We start from the raw sequence: 14,475 nt of genomic DNA, 5'->3' as shown, positions 1-14,475 counted from the left end.
CATGTTCAGACATGAAAAAACATTGAAGCGTTGGGTAGAGTTTTCTAAATATGATTTGAAAATATAGTTATATTTTGAGTTTGTGAGTTTTGAAATTATGATTTGAGTGTGAAAAATCTATTTGATAAATGAGTTTTGAATTGAGTGAGAAATTTTTAATGTGACGTATGATATTTGATATAAAAACTTATAATTCATAACTAAATACACAACTCAAAATTTTATTCAAAACTCATAAAAAATTTAAAAAATTCATAAAATATTTTTTATTGAATATATAAAAATTAATATATGTCAATTGCACAAAAAAAAAAATTACACTGTTCCGATCAACCAACTAGACGATCAGTGGGACGTCCAGTTAGCCTAAATTTTTTCAGTGAGACGTCCAGTTAGCCTAAATTTTTTCACCTTTGGCAGAGTTTTTAAAAGTGAGTGTGAAATTAATTTTTAAAAATCATAAATAAACACCATATATAAATCAAAATCTGAAATTAACATTTCAAAATTCTACCAAACAGAGACTATGTGTTTGGTGATTAATGCCACGCTTCATGGGTAAATTCTAACAGGGTGATATTATTCTCACTCAAGTGGAAAAGAAAGCGAAGTGTAGAGATCAAGGAAGGGCAACTGATGTAGTTGGCAAAATAGTGATTGCTCTTTAGTCGAAAATATTTTAAATGCACTTTATAGAGATTCAACGATAATTGAAAAGATAAGACGATGGTTGTGCCTAAATAGAACATAAGCATTGATGCAAGATTGCTAAATTTTGACAAGTTTACATGATAGCATGGCTAAAAATCAATAAGGGGTACCAAATTTGATATTTATTATTGAAGATGCATTAACATAAATAAATATAAAATTTAATTTAAAGTGTCCCTAATAAAAAAAATAGTGTGAATAGCATTATCCATTCCAGTATAATCCAGCATGCAAGAACCTTCGGATATGTTTGGTTTGATTTGCAAAATATGCTTTGAATTTTTTTAAATAAATAAAAATTAGTTTGAGAAAAATAAACATCAAAAGTATATTTTTATATTTTTTAAAAAATAATTATGCATTAAATCATATAAAAAAATAAGTATTTATGAATTTAATTTAATTTTTTTACCAAATTTGTTATTATCATTGTTATTGTTTAAAATGATTATGAAAGCCAAATTCCCTTGGATTCTTCAAGAACCCATCAAATTATACTTTTGGGTCCTTTATCAAAACCTTGCTCCAAATTCTGAAAAAGACACCTATCTATATCATCATTTCACATATCTCTGCCTTGCCTTGTGGGTTTGGTAATACTGTTTTATTAGAAAAAATAACAAATCAGTAAAAAATTGAAAATTTTAAAAAAAATTTAAAAAAATTGGAATAAATTACAAGTATGCTTTCTAACGTTTGCTTAAAATAGTTTTAAAAATTATAACTAATCCATTCTCAAATTTTTGTATTCAATAAAATTAACAGAAAAAATAAAAATTTTAACTACTTTTTTATACAACGATAAAATTATTCGACTTGTTAATTGAAATATATTTTTGACTTTAATAAAAATTATTAATTAATTTATTAACAAAATTAATCATTTGTTATGTGATTAAAAACATAAAATAAAATATAATTTATAGAATCATAAAGAATAATTCATAGTTTAAACAAATATCAAAGAGTAATTATTTTGAGAAGAGTATAATTTTCCCATGTTTATGATTTGGACAGTTTTGGACTTTCTACTTAGCATTTTTTGTTTTATCTTGCTTTCAGTTCATATCATATGGCACATACCAGAGGTTTTAGGGTTTAAAGATGAATATGATGAATCCTTTTGTGGTTTAAAACAAAAAAGAAGTGAAATATATACAATAATAATTGGGGAACTGTCCATATAGGCATGCCACTATACACTAATAAAATATTATATAAATTAATAAATTATATATATTTTTACTAATCAATATAATAATATGCAGTAATAAAATTTTGAACAATTTTATTTTTATAATTTATTTTGTGTGTTAATTTGATCTGTGTAATTCCAATTATATTAAATTTGCATTTTCATTTTTTTACTTCAATTGATAATTATCATATTAAGAAATAGGACAAAATGGCCTACTCAAAAAAGATTGAAATATTTTAAATTGCACACCAAATCCAAAATCACTTTGAGAAAAATAAAACTATTTTGCCTTTGGATTTAATACTAATTTCTAAGGAATTTCGGCAATGGAATTGAATTGATGTAATCTGAAAAGTTTACGAATAAACGAAGGACTAAATTGACACAGTTGCTCTAAAATTTTTAAAATAGGACCCGTTGATATAAGCTACACTAATAAAACTCTGATATCTGAAACTAGAAACTAAAGCTCTAATAATGTGATATCATGTTACATATGCAAATAAACAAAAAGGCAAATATTAATATGTGTCCTTAATGCACTTATTAATATTGAGTGTGATAGTGTATTGAAAAAGTGTAAAAAAAAGGATGATTTTTTTTTTTTTTTTTTTTGTTACAGGAATATCCTCCCACTCTCCCGCAGGTCCAAGGCAGCGCCTCTTGAGGAGATCACCAGGGTGTCCTGTTGTCCGTTCCGAATAAGAGACTATAACCTGGAAGCTTGTCCCGACCTCCCAAGACAAGCTCCGCTTAAGTTAAGACTCGCACAGCGGGGGAGAATTAAACCCACACCAAGTAGCTGATAAGGCATCCTTGAGGTCAACCTCCTAACCAACTGTACTACGCCCAGGAGATTGGCCCAGAGAAGAGTTGAACCCAAGACCTAGGGGCTTAAATCCCAGGCCCTTACCAGGTTACCACTCACCCTGGGTTAAAAAAGCATGATTTATAAAAAGCTATTTTAAATTTAATAATAAGCTTCTTGATATCTATAGATTCTCTTTCTTTTTCATATGTTACCAAGATCCAAGATATATATATATATATATATATACATAAGGTTTACAGTAATCAGTTCTGAATTCTGATAATTTTCCAACCAGTTGCTGTCAAATACACTGTTAGAGAGGGACAACATATATTTTGGGGAGATATAGGGGCAAGGCATCATAAATAAGCTTGGGCCCTGCGGGAACACTCCATGACCCTACAATCCACTGATAATTCATGCTGACTTTTCATATCATGCTCCCCACCCCATCATCACACAAAGTGTTTGGCCAAAAAGAAAAGAAAAGAAAATAATAAGAAGGGGGCAGACCAATGACCAATGGTTTGAAAAATAATTTTGTTCACAATCCTCTTTCTTGGGCGAAATCAGGAGAGTTTTGTTTACCAAATCAGACTTATTAGGGGCTTTAACCATTGTAGGGTTCTTTCAATTCAAAAAATTACACAAATAGTGTATAGAAAAACTTTATTATTTAATTATGGTAAAGCATGATTAGCAATTACATTTTTTTTTTCAAATCTTTATTGCTAATAAAGTTTTTACTTAGGATTAGACAATTACACATTGTATAAAAAAAATGTAATTACTAACCACATTTTACTATATAGTTTGTTCGCATACTATTTTATTTAATTTTGAACTTTAAAAAAATACAATGGTTAAAGGTCTTACCTTCATTCGTTCTCAGTTTTTGTAAAATAAGCCAGGCAGAGCAAGATCAGAAAGAAAAGATCATCACAAGAGTTCCTAACACCACTTTTCACAGATCCCACCATGATCATGAGTCATGATTATTCATCCATCCATCCCAGAAGAGGGTCCACATTAGAAGTATAAAAGAAATTATAGAGAAGCCCAATCACCTCAACCCCAACCACCTCAAATCTTATTGTACTTTTTAATTACACAAAATTACATAAAGATATCAATCTCAACTTTTGAGGAAACGAAATAATTTAGTTATCAGATTACTGTGTTTAATGAATCTTTCACTTTGATAAATCTTTCACTTTTTGGAGGTTGCACCTGTATCCAGTTTATGGCTCTATAGTATGAACAAATTATGAATTTAAAAATTATAAAAGAGCATAATTATCAACAAAAGGTTAGAAGCAAAAGGAAAGAGTTAAAGAGCATTTATCAAACTGACAAGTGTATTGAATTAAAATGAAAAAGCTAAAGTAGATTGCCATCTGCCATAAAGTGTAATCATCCCCCACAAATTTGTATTTGAGAGGAGAAAAGAAACCTAAAATCAAGGCCAAAAAAGCAAAAGCTAAAGCTAAAGGAACCTTTAACAAAATGGATCCATAAAATTAATGAATAAAATACAAAGCAAAATGAAAATACCTTCATGTAGCTTGTTGAGTTCTATCAGTCCATGGAGGCAAACCAACATTTACAGAAGAATTAAGCATGTGGGTATCTGAAGAACTTGTGAATTTGCCCTTCTTAGACCACAACCAGATCTTGGAGACTGAAAAGCTTTCACCTTTGCTTCTACTGCTAATTTTCTTCCCCTCTGCATCTCCATCAGCTGTGAAATTCCCATTTTGTCCTCCTCTCCCTTTCACATGACCACCATTTCCACCGGCTGTACTATTAGGGCATAAGACCACTTGCAGGTTTGAGCTTGGAACAACATATTGAAATGACCCCATTGAGTAGCATCTTCTTGCATCCAAATTACTATTACTGGTCTCTCCCTCTCTTCTCTCTCCTCCTCCACCACCACTACTACTATCATTTGTGTTTCTAAACTTACCAAGTCTCACTGGAAATACTTTCTTTTCACCAACAATCTCATCCTGTTCAGCTGGTTTTTGAGCAGAATTAACCCCACTTGGTCCATGGCCCCAAAACCCATCTTCTTCCCTTGAATCATCAAAACAAAAAATTGGGTTTTCTATGGAAAACTCAGGTGTGAAAAGGGTTCCTCTACAAAGCGGGCAAGTTGAATTTGACAGCAACCACGTGTCTATACAACCGATGTGAAAGGCATGGCCACACAAGGGAAGCAATCTTAACTTGTCATGTTGTGAAAATTCACAGAGACAAACAGCACAATCAAATGGCTCTTTCAGACCCATGATTTCTTTGTAGAGGAACACAGGGAGAGCATCAACGAAAGCCTGATCTAGACCTGAGTCATGGAGATGGAAGAGTTGCTGTAACTGTCTCTCGAACGCATCAGAGCCAGACATTTCAGGGTACCTATTGGATTGGGAGATTGATGATGATGATGAGGAGGAAGATCTTTGCTTCAGAAGAAATTTAATAAGCATATGGAGGACACCGGAGATGAAGAATATAACAGCAAGTATGATTACAATGAAAATAACAGCAGGGCTTATTTTACTCCCAGACGAAGATGATGATGGGGTTGAATCTTTCTGGTATGTTGATGAAAATGGAGGAGGGGAAGAGGAGAGAGAAGAAGAAGAAAGGGTCAAAAGACCATCTCTTTGCTTGATGTGAGGTTGAATCAAAGGCATTTTAGCAAGATAGGCATGCTAGGAAACCATGAGTTTGCTCAAATTTCAGGAATCATATAGAGCCATCATTGTCTTTCTTGAAATGAGGTTAAACCCAACTCACAATTTGAAGAGAACAAGCAAAAGGCCTTTTTGCTTGCATTTAGAAGAAACCTAATTGAGATAAACAAATGACTACGAAGACAAATTAACAAGTGACCCAGATTTGGGATAATCCCATTGCTTTGAAAAGAGATTTGGTGCAAAAAAAGACAATCTTTTTACTTTGGTTTGACAAAAAACCCTTAAAGACTACTGGTAATGTCAAGGGCGGAGCTTACCTTGCTCAGTGAGTCCTTGAGAATCTGCTACAAAAAAATGGAACCCATTTTCTACTGTTTGAAGTCTGGGTCTCTCTCTCTCTTTCTCTCTCTCTGGTGCCAATCTGAGGACTTGAGGCTAGTAGCTTTTATTCACCCAAAAAAAGAAGGCTAGTAGCTTTCATTTGACATTCTAAGGACCGTCTGGTAACATTTTGAAAATTGAAAACACACACACCTTTTATAAAAAAATTTGAAAGAAAGAAGAAAAGGTGATTTAACTTGTTTTACATGTTTTTGTTTTGAGTTATGGTCTATGAGACCATCCAAGGTTGAATAAAAAAATTTATTATATTTAAATTAAAATTTGTAAAAAATTGATTTGATATAGTTCATTTTAATGTTAAAATTAAAAATTTTATCAATTTTTTTCACATCTTTAGTTGTCCAAGAGGATGCTCTTACAAGTTGTCGGACATGAATAAAAAAACTATCAAAGTTGGACTTGAATAAATATCCAGTGAACATCCAAGAGGATATTTGACTTAACGACAATAATTAAGGCTTGGCTTGGGGTACACTAAATAATACAAAAAGTTAAAAAATCACTATCTTATTTAAGTCACATCATCTTATTTAAATCACATCACCTCTCTAACATACCACATCACATCAAACCCAACCCAAACTCAACCCATATAAGTCAATAAGTCAAAAAGTGCACTTTTTTAAAACATCCCAAACCAACCCTAAATTTGATAAAAGATGAAAGATGAAAGACTCGCTTTATTTGATGAAAGTTTTGATTTTCTTTCTACTTTATATGAATACAGTGAAAGGGTTGGAGCGCCAAAATGAGACACTTTTCATCAAAATTTGATGAAACATCTGACACTATACCTCGTTTGGGAACAGGTTAATTTAGTAAATTTTTGACTATTTTGTTAAAATATGAGCTTAAAAAAATTAGTATGTTTGAGATGACTTTTTGACTTTTTACGGAAAATGTGTAAAAAATAAAGAGAAAAGAGAATTTTTGACTTTTTGATATGAATTGTTAGTTTTTTAATTTTTTTAGTGACTTTTTTACTAAAAAAATTATTTGCCAAACGAGACTTAAATTAAAGATGATCATAAGTGCCTTTTGATACGTTAGTCGAGGTGCAATGTAAAGTTAAATTGTCCTAATTTTGAAATTTGTTTAATTTTAACTTTTCATTAAATTATTAATTTTCTAATTTTAGTAACTCAATAAATCAAATGTATTTATTATGATATGTTTTACTAATTAATGATGTTACATGTATTAATTAGTGTATCAATACTAATTATGACATTATTATTGACCACACTCATTATATAAATTACAAATACTAAAAACCTCTTAAATTATACCGCATCACTAATTGATATAATAGTTTGTACACTAATTAGTACATATAGCATTATTTTTTAGTAATTTTGAATTTGAATACAACTACTTTGTAATTACTATTTTACATTTTCATGCATAAAAATAGTGATTATTTAATATTTAATAGATTCTAAGACTCATTAAATGTAATAAAATATTATTAATTATTTTTTAACTAATGCCACGAGGGCATTTATTAGCATGGCCCTATATGAATTTATAAATAAAAAATTTATATATAATTATATAAAATGATGTGGGGTTTTTTTTTTTTGGTTTGATTGTAAATTTTTAATTTTCAATTAAAACTATCACCATTGGTCTTGTAATTTCAGTAAATCATTGACACATTATGTTTTATATAAATTTTGTATAATTTTTTTTATATATTTGGAAATTATATGGGTATTAAATGTATTTTGTTTTTGTTACTTGAAAAAAAATATTTTATATTTTTTACATGTAAAATAAATAGATAAAAAAAATTGAGAATGTTATCATATGCCACCTAAAACATTCTTCCTGTCAAATGATTGAGATTTGAAAAAAATTATATTGGCCCGAAGGGCTCAACTATCCAAAATGACGCCATTTTGGGTAGTTTTTTTTTTTTCTTCTCTTCCCCTTATTTTTCTCTTTGAAACAGTCAGAAGAAGAAGAAGAAGAAGAAGAAGAAGAATGAGAACAAAGGGAGGGAGAGAGAAGAAAGAGAGAAGAGAGAGGACGAAGAGAGAAGAGGGAGAGAAGATCTGTGTATACACAGATCTATATGTGTATATGAAATCCTTAAGCTTCGAATCTGTCACGACCCAAACCCGCCCCTAAAAGTTTGGCATCGTAACCAGCCAGTAATCCAAGATTACCACAGGCCTTCCTGTACAAAACGTAAATAATCGGGGCTAGCGGAAGCAAAGACAAAATGCCATAAGTCCAAAGAGCTGTGCATATGTATGAACAAATATTTACATGTCAAAAATGTTAATTTACCCACTTACATTACATAACATATAACGAAATAACAAACACAAAACAAAGGCACGTGCCACAAGTGTACAACAAAAACAAAGCTTGCAGACGTCCTTCTAGGCCTAGCCCCAGCTCGGAGGCACACAAAACACCTGGTAGGCTTCCAAAACGGCGGCTCGGTTCAAGACTCCGCCTAGGCTTGACTCCCAAAACGCTCACCTATAATACATATATATACAAACAGTGAGCTAAAACTTAGTGAATAACATTAAAGTAAAGGGGGAGTGAACGAATTCCACATATAACACATCTGTAAAATAAGTCATGTCATAACCATTCATATCAGAACATAGCATAATGGTACATCTCACAGGATACAACGCATATCGTCTTTCGACTAGAGAATCGGTTCGAGTTACCGATTAACACATATCACCACAATGAAGTGGCTAACGAGATCTCGTATCACATATATATCATGGACCCGCACAAATGTGTCGTCCCCTATGACTTGGGACGTGGATGCATACTAGTTTCGCAAACAGGATATTCGTTCACAGAATCAAGATAGCACTTTGAGAAAACATAGCGTATCAATAACAGTTAAATCATAATTTTTATCAACATAACTTTACGGAAATGTTACTCACAGTGGGTTGCCAAAACTGGTTGTGCGGTCTTCGAGTTTTGACCTACAAATACCAACATTATAACACAATTCCTTAACACATTTTGCCATCGAATCAATTAGTTAATGCCATTCGATTCTTTCTTTACTTTGTTTCATGCTTACGAGATGCTAATGGATGCAAATGACATGCGAAAATCAAGTAAATGAAGGCCCGGAAGTCAGAAAATGAGACAAAAACAAATTAGAAAATGTGCACTGTTTGGCCGCACGTACGATGGCCCAGGCCGCACGTGCAGTGGCTTGGCCGCTCGTGCGGTGGCTCAGGCCGCACGAGCGGTGGAACTGCAGTAGCCAAAACACTGTTTGGCCGCTCGAGCGGTGGCCCAGGCCGCTCGAGCGGTCTGGGTGAAAAACCAACCCCATTTTCTGTTAATCTGTGGGTCTCCCTCATTTGCAAAAACAACACCAAATTTATGAAAACAAGGCCCAAGCACTTGAAAACAACTCAACTTAAACATCAAAACTTCTAAACAAAACCTAAATGCATCATTTCTCAAGTCCATGGAGTTTCCTCCCCAAATATGACAAGTATAAACATGAATCATAATAATATGCCATGTATGCTCAAAAATGCATCCTAGGTTAAATACAACACAATACTATCAATTATACATAATTTCCTCTTCATTCCATTTACTTACCATAAGATCATGGGTGAATCAACCTTTTTTTAAGAAATTAGAAAGAGATTCTTACCTTAATTAATTAATTGGAGAAGTTTAGGCTTGATTCCCCTTTCTTTCCTCTTCTTCCCTTTTGTTCCTCCTTTCTCACGACCTCTCTCTCTCTTTCCCAGATATTTTCCACTTTTGTTGAGTCAAACAAGGGTCCTTATCTTTATCCATACATCATATATATAATTGTGCCAAAAACTCGAGCCAAACATGGCTTAGCGAATCAGACAAAAATCAGTTCTCAATTAAATTTCCCAAATGGATCTAAAAATTCCCAGTAACATATAGGCGTGTTCAATTTCGTTTTCTGAACCCATTATTGTCGTCAACTTCAGTCCCGAAGTTGTAGTCCCGACAAATATTTTTTCCAATTCAAACAAATATTCTCCAATTAATTCATATTATCGCATAATTAATTAAGGATAATTGTGACATGCGTTTTGGGCCGTTACATTCTCCCTACATTAGGAAGTTTGGTCCTCCAAACTTAGCTTATCCTGGCACAATCTAAATCAGAAATCCTAGTCGCATGTTATTAATCCTTCCACCATAGATGTTTCATTCATTCCGCAACCATTCAACAATTCACAATTCACCATAGTTACCCAGAAGTATCATCATATAAAGAGGCTAACTCGGCGGTTCTATTCAGTTATTCAGCATGATAGCAGTCAAACACATAATAAACATATCTTGCACTTCTCCCCAAAATCCATTGTAAAGTCACGTAAGTAGTCAATCAAAAAATGTATACAGGTAATATATCGCCTAGTAGTTGAGGTTTCAACCCGAAGTCTACTGTTAACAAGTTTCATAGCGTTCAATTCAAAGGGAGTAACATAGATATAACCATTCCTTAAACAATTAATAGCAAAGGTAATAGCAAAGGTAAATTTGTTCCGTCACAGTCACGTGTTCAATATTCTCCATCGCATAGGTAACATTGCTAACATAACAATAGATAGTAAAATCATACCTGCATTCGCTGTTCCAATATTCTGTGTCTTTTCTGAAACTAGGGTGTAAACCCTTCCTTGCCTCAAGGTGTTCCCCTTGGGAGTAGATGTTGTGGTTGTTCTCGGTGTCATTATTGATTTAACCCCACTAGTAACAGGTCTCTCATTGCTTGGATAGGCTTGTGGACAAGATTTGGCCAAATGTCCTTTCTGTCCACATTTGAAACAAGCTCCAGATACGCGGCGGCAAATGCCCCAATGCTGCTTCCCACATTCCCTACAAGTGGGTATACCAACACTTCCACTACTTTCCCTCTTTGTATTATCACCAATACTTGAGTTCAAATTCTCATTCACGGAGGTCATTGATTCACTAACCATTTCCACTTTCTGTTTCTTGAATCTCTTACTTTCTCCTTCAGTCATTATTGTTGACTTGGACATTTTCAAGGTAGCAATATTTGCTTCAGACATCAAGGCCCTGTCAAGTACATCAGCATACTTTACCAATTTCAAAACATTCACCTGGTCAAGCACTTCAACGTGTAAGCCACCCTCAAATTTTCTTGTTTTTTTGTAGTCTGTATCAATCATATCAGGAGTATATCGGGCTAATTCAATAAATTTAGCTTCATACTCCGCTACTGACATTGTACCTTGCTTCAACTATTCAAATTCAGATACCTTCCTATCTCGAAGGCATTGTGGGAAGTATTTTTCATAAAACATTTCTTTGAATCAATCCCATGTCAAGTCCCTATTCTCATCTCGAACGAGCATCCACCATCTTCTAGCTTCTTATTTCAGAGTAAATGTTGCTAACAGAACTTTATACGCGTCAGTGCATGGAAACACTTCAAAGATCTTTTCAGTTTCAAGTACCCATGCCTCCGCTTTTAATGGTTCAATACCCCCTGCGAATTCTGGTGGTTTCAGTTTCTTGTATTTCTGTGGAAGAGTGATAATGTCATCATTATTGATCGGTTCCATTTGAACAGGTGGCGGAGGAGGAGGCGGAAATGGTTGTCTCTATTGTTGTTGGTTTTGCTCTTGTTGTTGTCTCACCAACCCAGTTAAAGCTTCCACCATTCTTTCTAACCGATCTATTATGGCATTAGAAGATTCTAACTCATCTACAATCCTTGCATTGGTGGTCTCCATTAGTCTATAGAACCCATAGCAGATAGAGTATTTTATTCTCAACATAGTGTTTCCTCTGTTGTCTCATCATTTACAGTTCTTGTTTCTTATATTTCAAAAACACACACACATATGCACACATGTTTATGCATGCCCTATTTCTTTTCTAAGACACCCTACAGCTCATATGGACACGTGTGTGGGTAAATTAACTCCTGCTCTGATACCATTCTGTCACGACCCAAACCCGGCCCTAAACGTTTGGCATCGTAACCGATCAGTAATCCAAGATTACCACAGGCTTTCCTGTACAAAATGTAAATAATCAGGGCTAGTGGAAGCAAAGACAAAATGCCATAAGTCCAAAGAGCTGTGCATATGTATGAACAAATATTTACATGCCAAAAATGTTAATTTACCCACTTACATTACATAACATATAACGAAATAACAAACACAAAACAAAGGCACGTGCCACAAGTGTACAACAAAAACAAAGCTTGCAGACGGCCTTCTAGGCCTAGCCCCAGTTCTGAGGCACACAAAACACCTGGTAGGCTTCCAAAACGGCGGCTCGGTTTAAGACTCTGCCTAGGCTTGACTCTCAGAACGCTCACCTATAATACATATATATACAAACAGTGAGCTAAAGCCCAGTGAATAACATTAAAGTAAAGGGGGAGTGAACGAATTCCACATATAACATATCCGTAAATTAAATCATGTCATAACTATTCATATCAGAACATAGCATAATGGTACATCTCACAGGATACAACGCATATCGTCTTCCGACTAGAGAATCGGTTCCAATTACCGATTAACACATATCACCACAATGAAGTGGCTAATGAGATCTCGTATCACATATATGTCATGGACCCGCGCAAATGTGCCGTCCCCCATGACTTAGGACTATCCGTGGATGCATACTAGTTTCGCAAACAGGATATTCGTTCACAGAATCAAGATAGCACTTTGAGAAAACATAGCGTATCAATAACAGTTAAAACATAATTTTTATCAATATAACTTTACAGAAATGTTACTCACAGTGGGTTGCCAAAACCGGTTGTGCAGTTTTCGAGTTTTGACTTACAAATACCAACATTATGACACAATTCCTTAACACATTTTGCTATCGAATCAATTAGTTAATGCCATTCTATTCTTTCTTTACTTTGTTTCATGCTTATGAGATGTTAATGGATGCAAATGACATGCAAAAATCAAGCAAATGAAGGCCCGGAAGTCAGAAAATGAGACAAAAACAAATTAGAAAATGTGCACTGTTTGGCCGCACGTACGGTGGCCCAGGTCGCACGTGCAGTGGCTTGGCCGTTCGTGCGGTGGCCTAGGCCGCACGAGCGGTGGAACTGCAGTAGCCAAAACACTGTTTGGCAGCTCGAGCGGTGGCCCTAGCCGCTCGAGTGGTCTGGGTGAAAAACCAGTCCCATTTTCTGCTAATCTGTGTGTCTTCCTCTTTTGCAAAAACAACACAAATTTATGAAAACAAGGCCCAAGCACTTGAAAACAACTCAACTTAAACATGAAAATGTCTAAACAAAACCCAAACGCATCATTTCTCAAGTCCATGGAGTTTCCTCCCCAAATATGACAAGTATAAACATGAATCATAATAATATGCCATGTATGCTCAAAAATGCATCCTAGGTTAAATACAACACAATACTATCAATTATACATAATTTCCTCTTCATTCCATTTACTTACCATAAGATCATGGGTGAATCAACCTTTTTTTAAGAAATTAGAAAGAGATTCTTACCTTAATTAATTAATTGGAGAAGTTTAGGCTTGATTCCCCTTTCTTTCCTCTGCTTTCCTTTTGTTCCCTCTTTCTCACGACCTCTCTCTCTCTTTCTCAGATATTTTCCACTTTTGTTGAGTCAAACAAGGGTCCTTATCTTTATCTATACATCATATATATAATTGTGCCAAAAACTCGAGCCAAACATGGCTTAGCGAATCAGACGAAAATCAATTCTCAATTAAATTTCCCAAATGGATCTAAAAATTCCCAGTAACATATAGGCGTGTTCAATTTCGTTTTCTGAACCCATTATGGTCGTCAATTTCAGTCCCGAAGTTGTAGTCTCGACAAATATTTTTTCCAATTCAAACAAATATTCTCCAATTTATTCATATTATCGTATAATTAATTAAGGATAATTGTGACATGCGTTTTGGGCCGTTACAGAATCCATGGTGAGACCTTCGAAACCAACGAAGACTCTAACGATGACAACAACGACACCGACGACGGTAAGTCACTAGACGACGGAGTTATTTGGAAAGTAAAGAGGTGAGTTTAGATCTGAGTTATTTGGGTTGAGTTTGATAGGGTTTTTGATGTGTTAGGGTTTGGTAGTTTAGGGGTTTTGGAGTTTCTGTTGAATTTCCACTATTTGGGTGTGCATTGATGAACATTGTCGCTGATATTTTTTTTTTTGTTTACTACAATGAGTGGTGAATTTGTGAGAAAGAACAAACATAGAAGTTGAAATTACAAGTTTATTCAATCAATAACTAATAGTTCAAACAATCAAAGAGAGAAAATAAATACCAAAACAATTTCACATTCCTTCTCACCAAAACAATTTTGCATTCCTTCTCTCCTTCTTTTGTTGTCTGTTTCAGAGAGAAAAACAGGAGGGAAGCGAGAGGGGAAAAAAAAACCCACCCAAAACGATGTCATTTTAGATAGTTGAGCCATTTGGGCCAAATGCGTTTCAGGCTACATAGTAGAATTGATAATTTTAATATAATCAGGTTGATCTCCTTTTAATATAACTAAATGGATTAGAAGTTGTTAATGCAAAAAGTATAATGACACAAAGATAAATGAAGGGTGATTTATTAGAAAATCATTTTTCAAGTGTTTGTATCTCAATT

The 14,475-nt window shown here is 34.0% G+C and overlaps 1 protein-coding gene across 1 annotated transcript; it reads right to left on the bottom strand.

Moving 5' to 3' along the window:
- Window positions 1-2,308: 2,308 nt before the first annotated feature.
- On the bottom strand, window positions 2,309-5,930 carry LOC114320275 (RING-H2 finger protein ATL46). The gene is made up of 2 exons (XM_028267410.2): window positions 4,275-5,930; window positions 2,309-2,838 (listed from the first exon to the last, which is right to left on the bottom strand). The coding sequence occupies exon 1, from the start codon at window positions 5,417-5,419 to the stop codon at window positions 4,277-4,279; it is 1,143 nt and encodes a 380-aa protein (XP_028123211.2). The 5' UTR covers window positions 5,420-5,930; the 3' UTR covers window positions 2,309-2,838; window positions 4,275-4,276.
- Between the last annotated feature and the right edge of the window lie 8,545 nt (window positions 5,931-14,475).

This window comes from Camellia sinensis, chromosome 5 (genome assembly GCF_055761805.1).
Source record: "Camellia sinensis isolate YWXY chromosome 5, ASM5576180v1, whole genome shotgun sequence".
Lineage (NCBI taxonomy): Eukaryota > Viridiplantae > Streptophyta > Magnoliopsida > Ericales > Theaceae > Camellia > Camellia sinensis.
The sequence above is the reverse complement of the archived record's forward strand: the minus strand, read 5'-3'. Positions and strand labels throughout refer to the sequence as shown.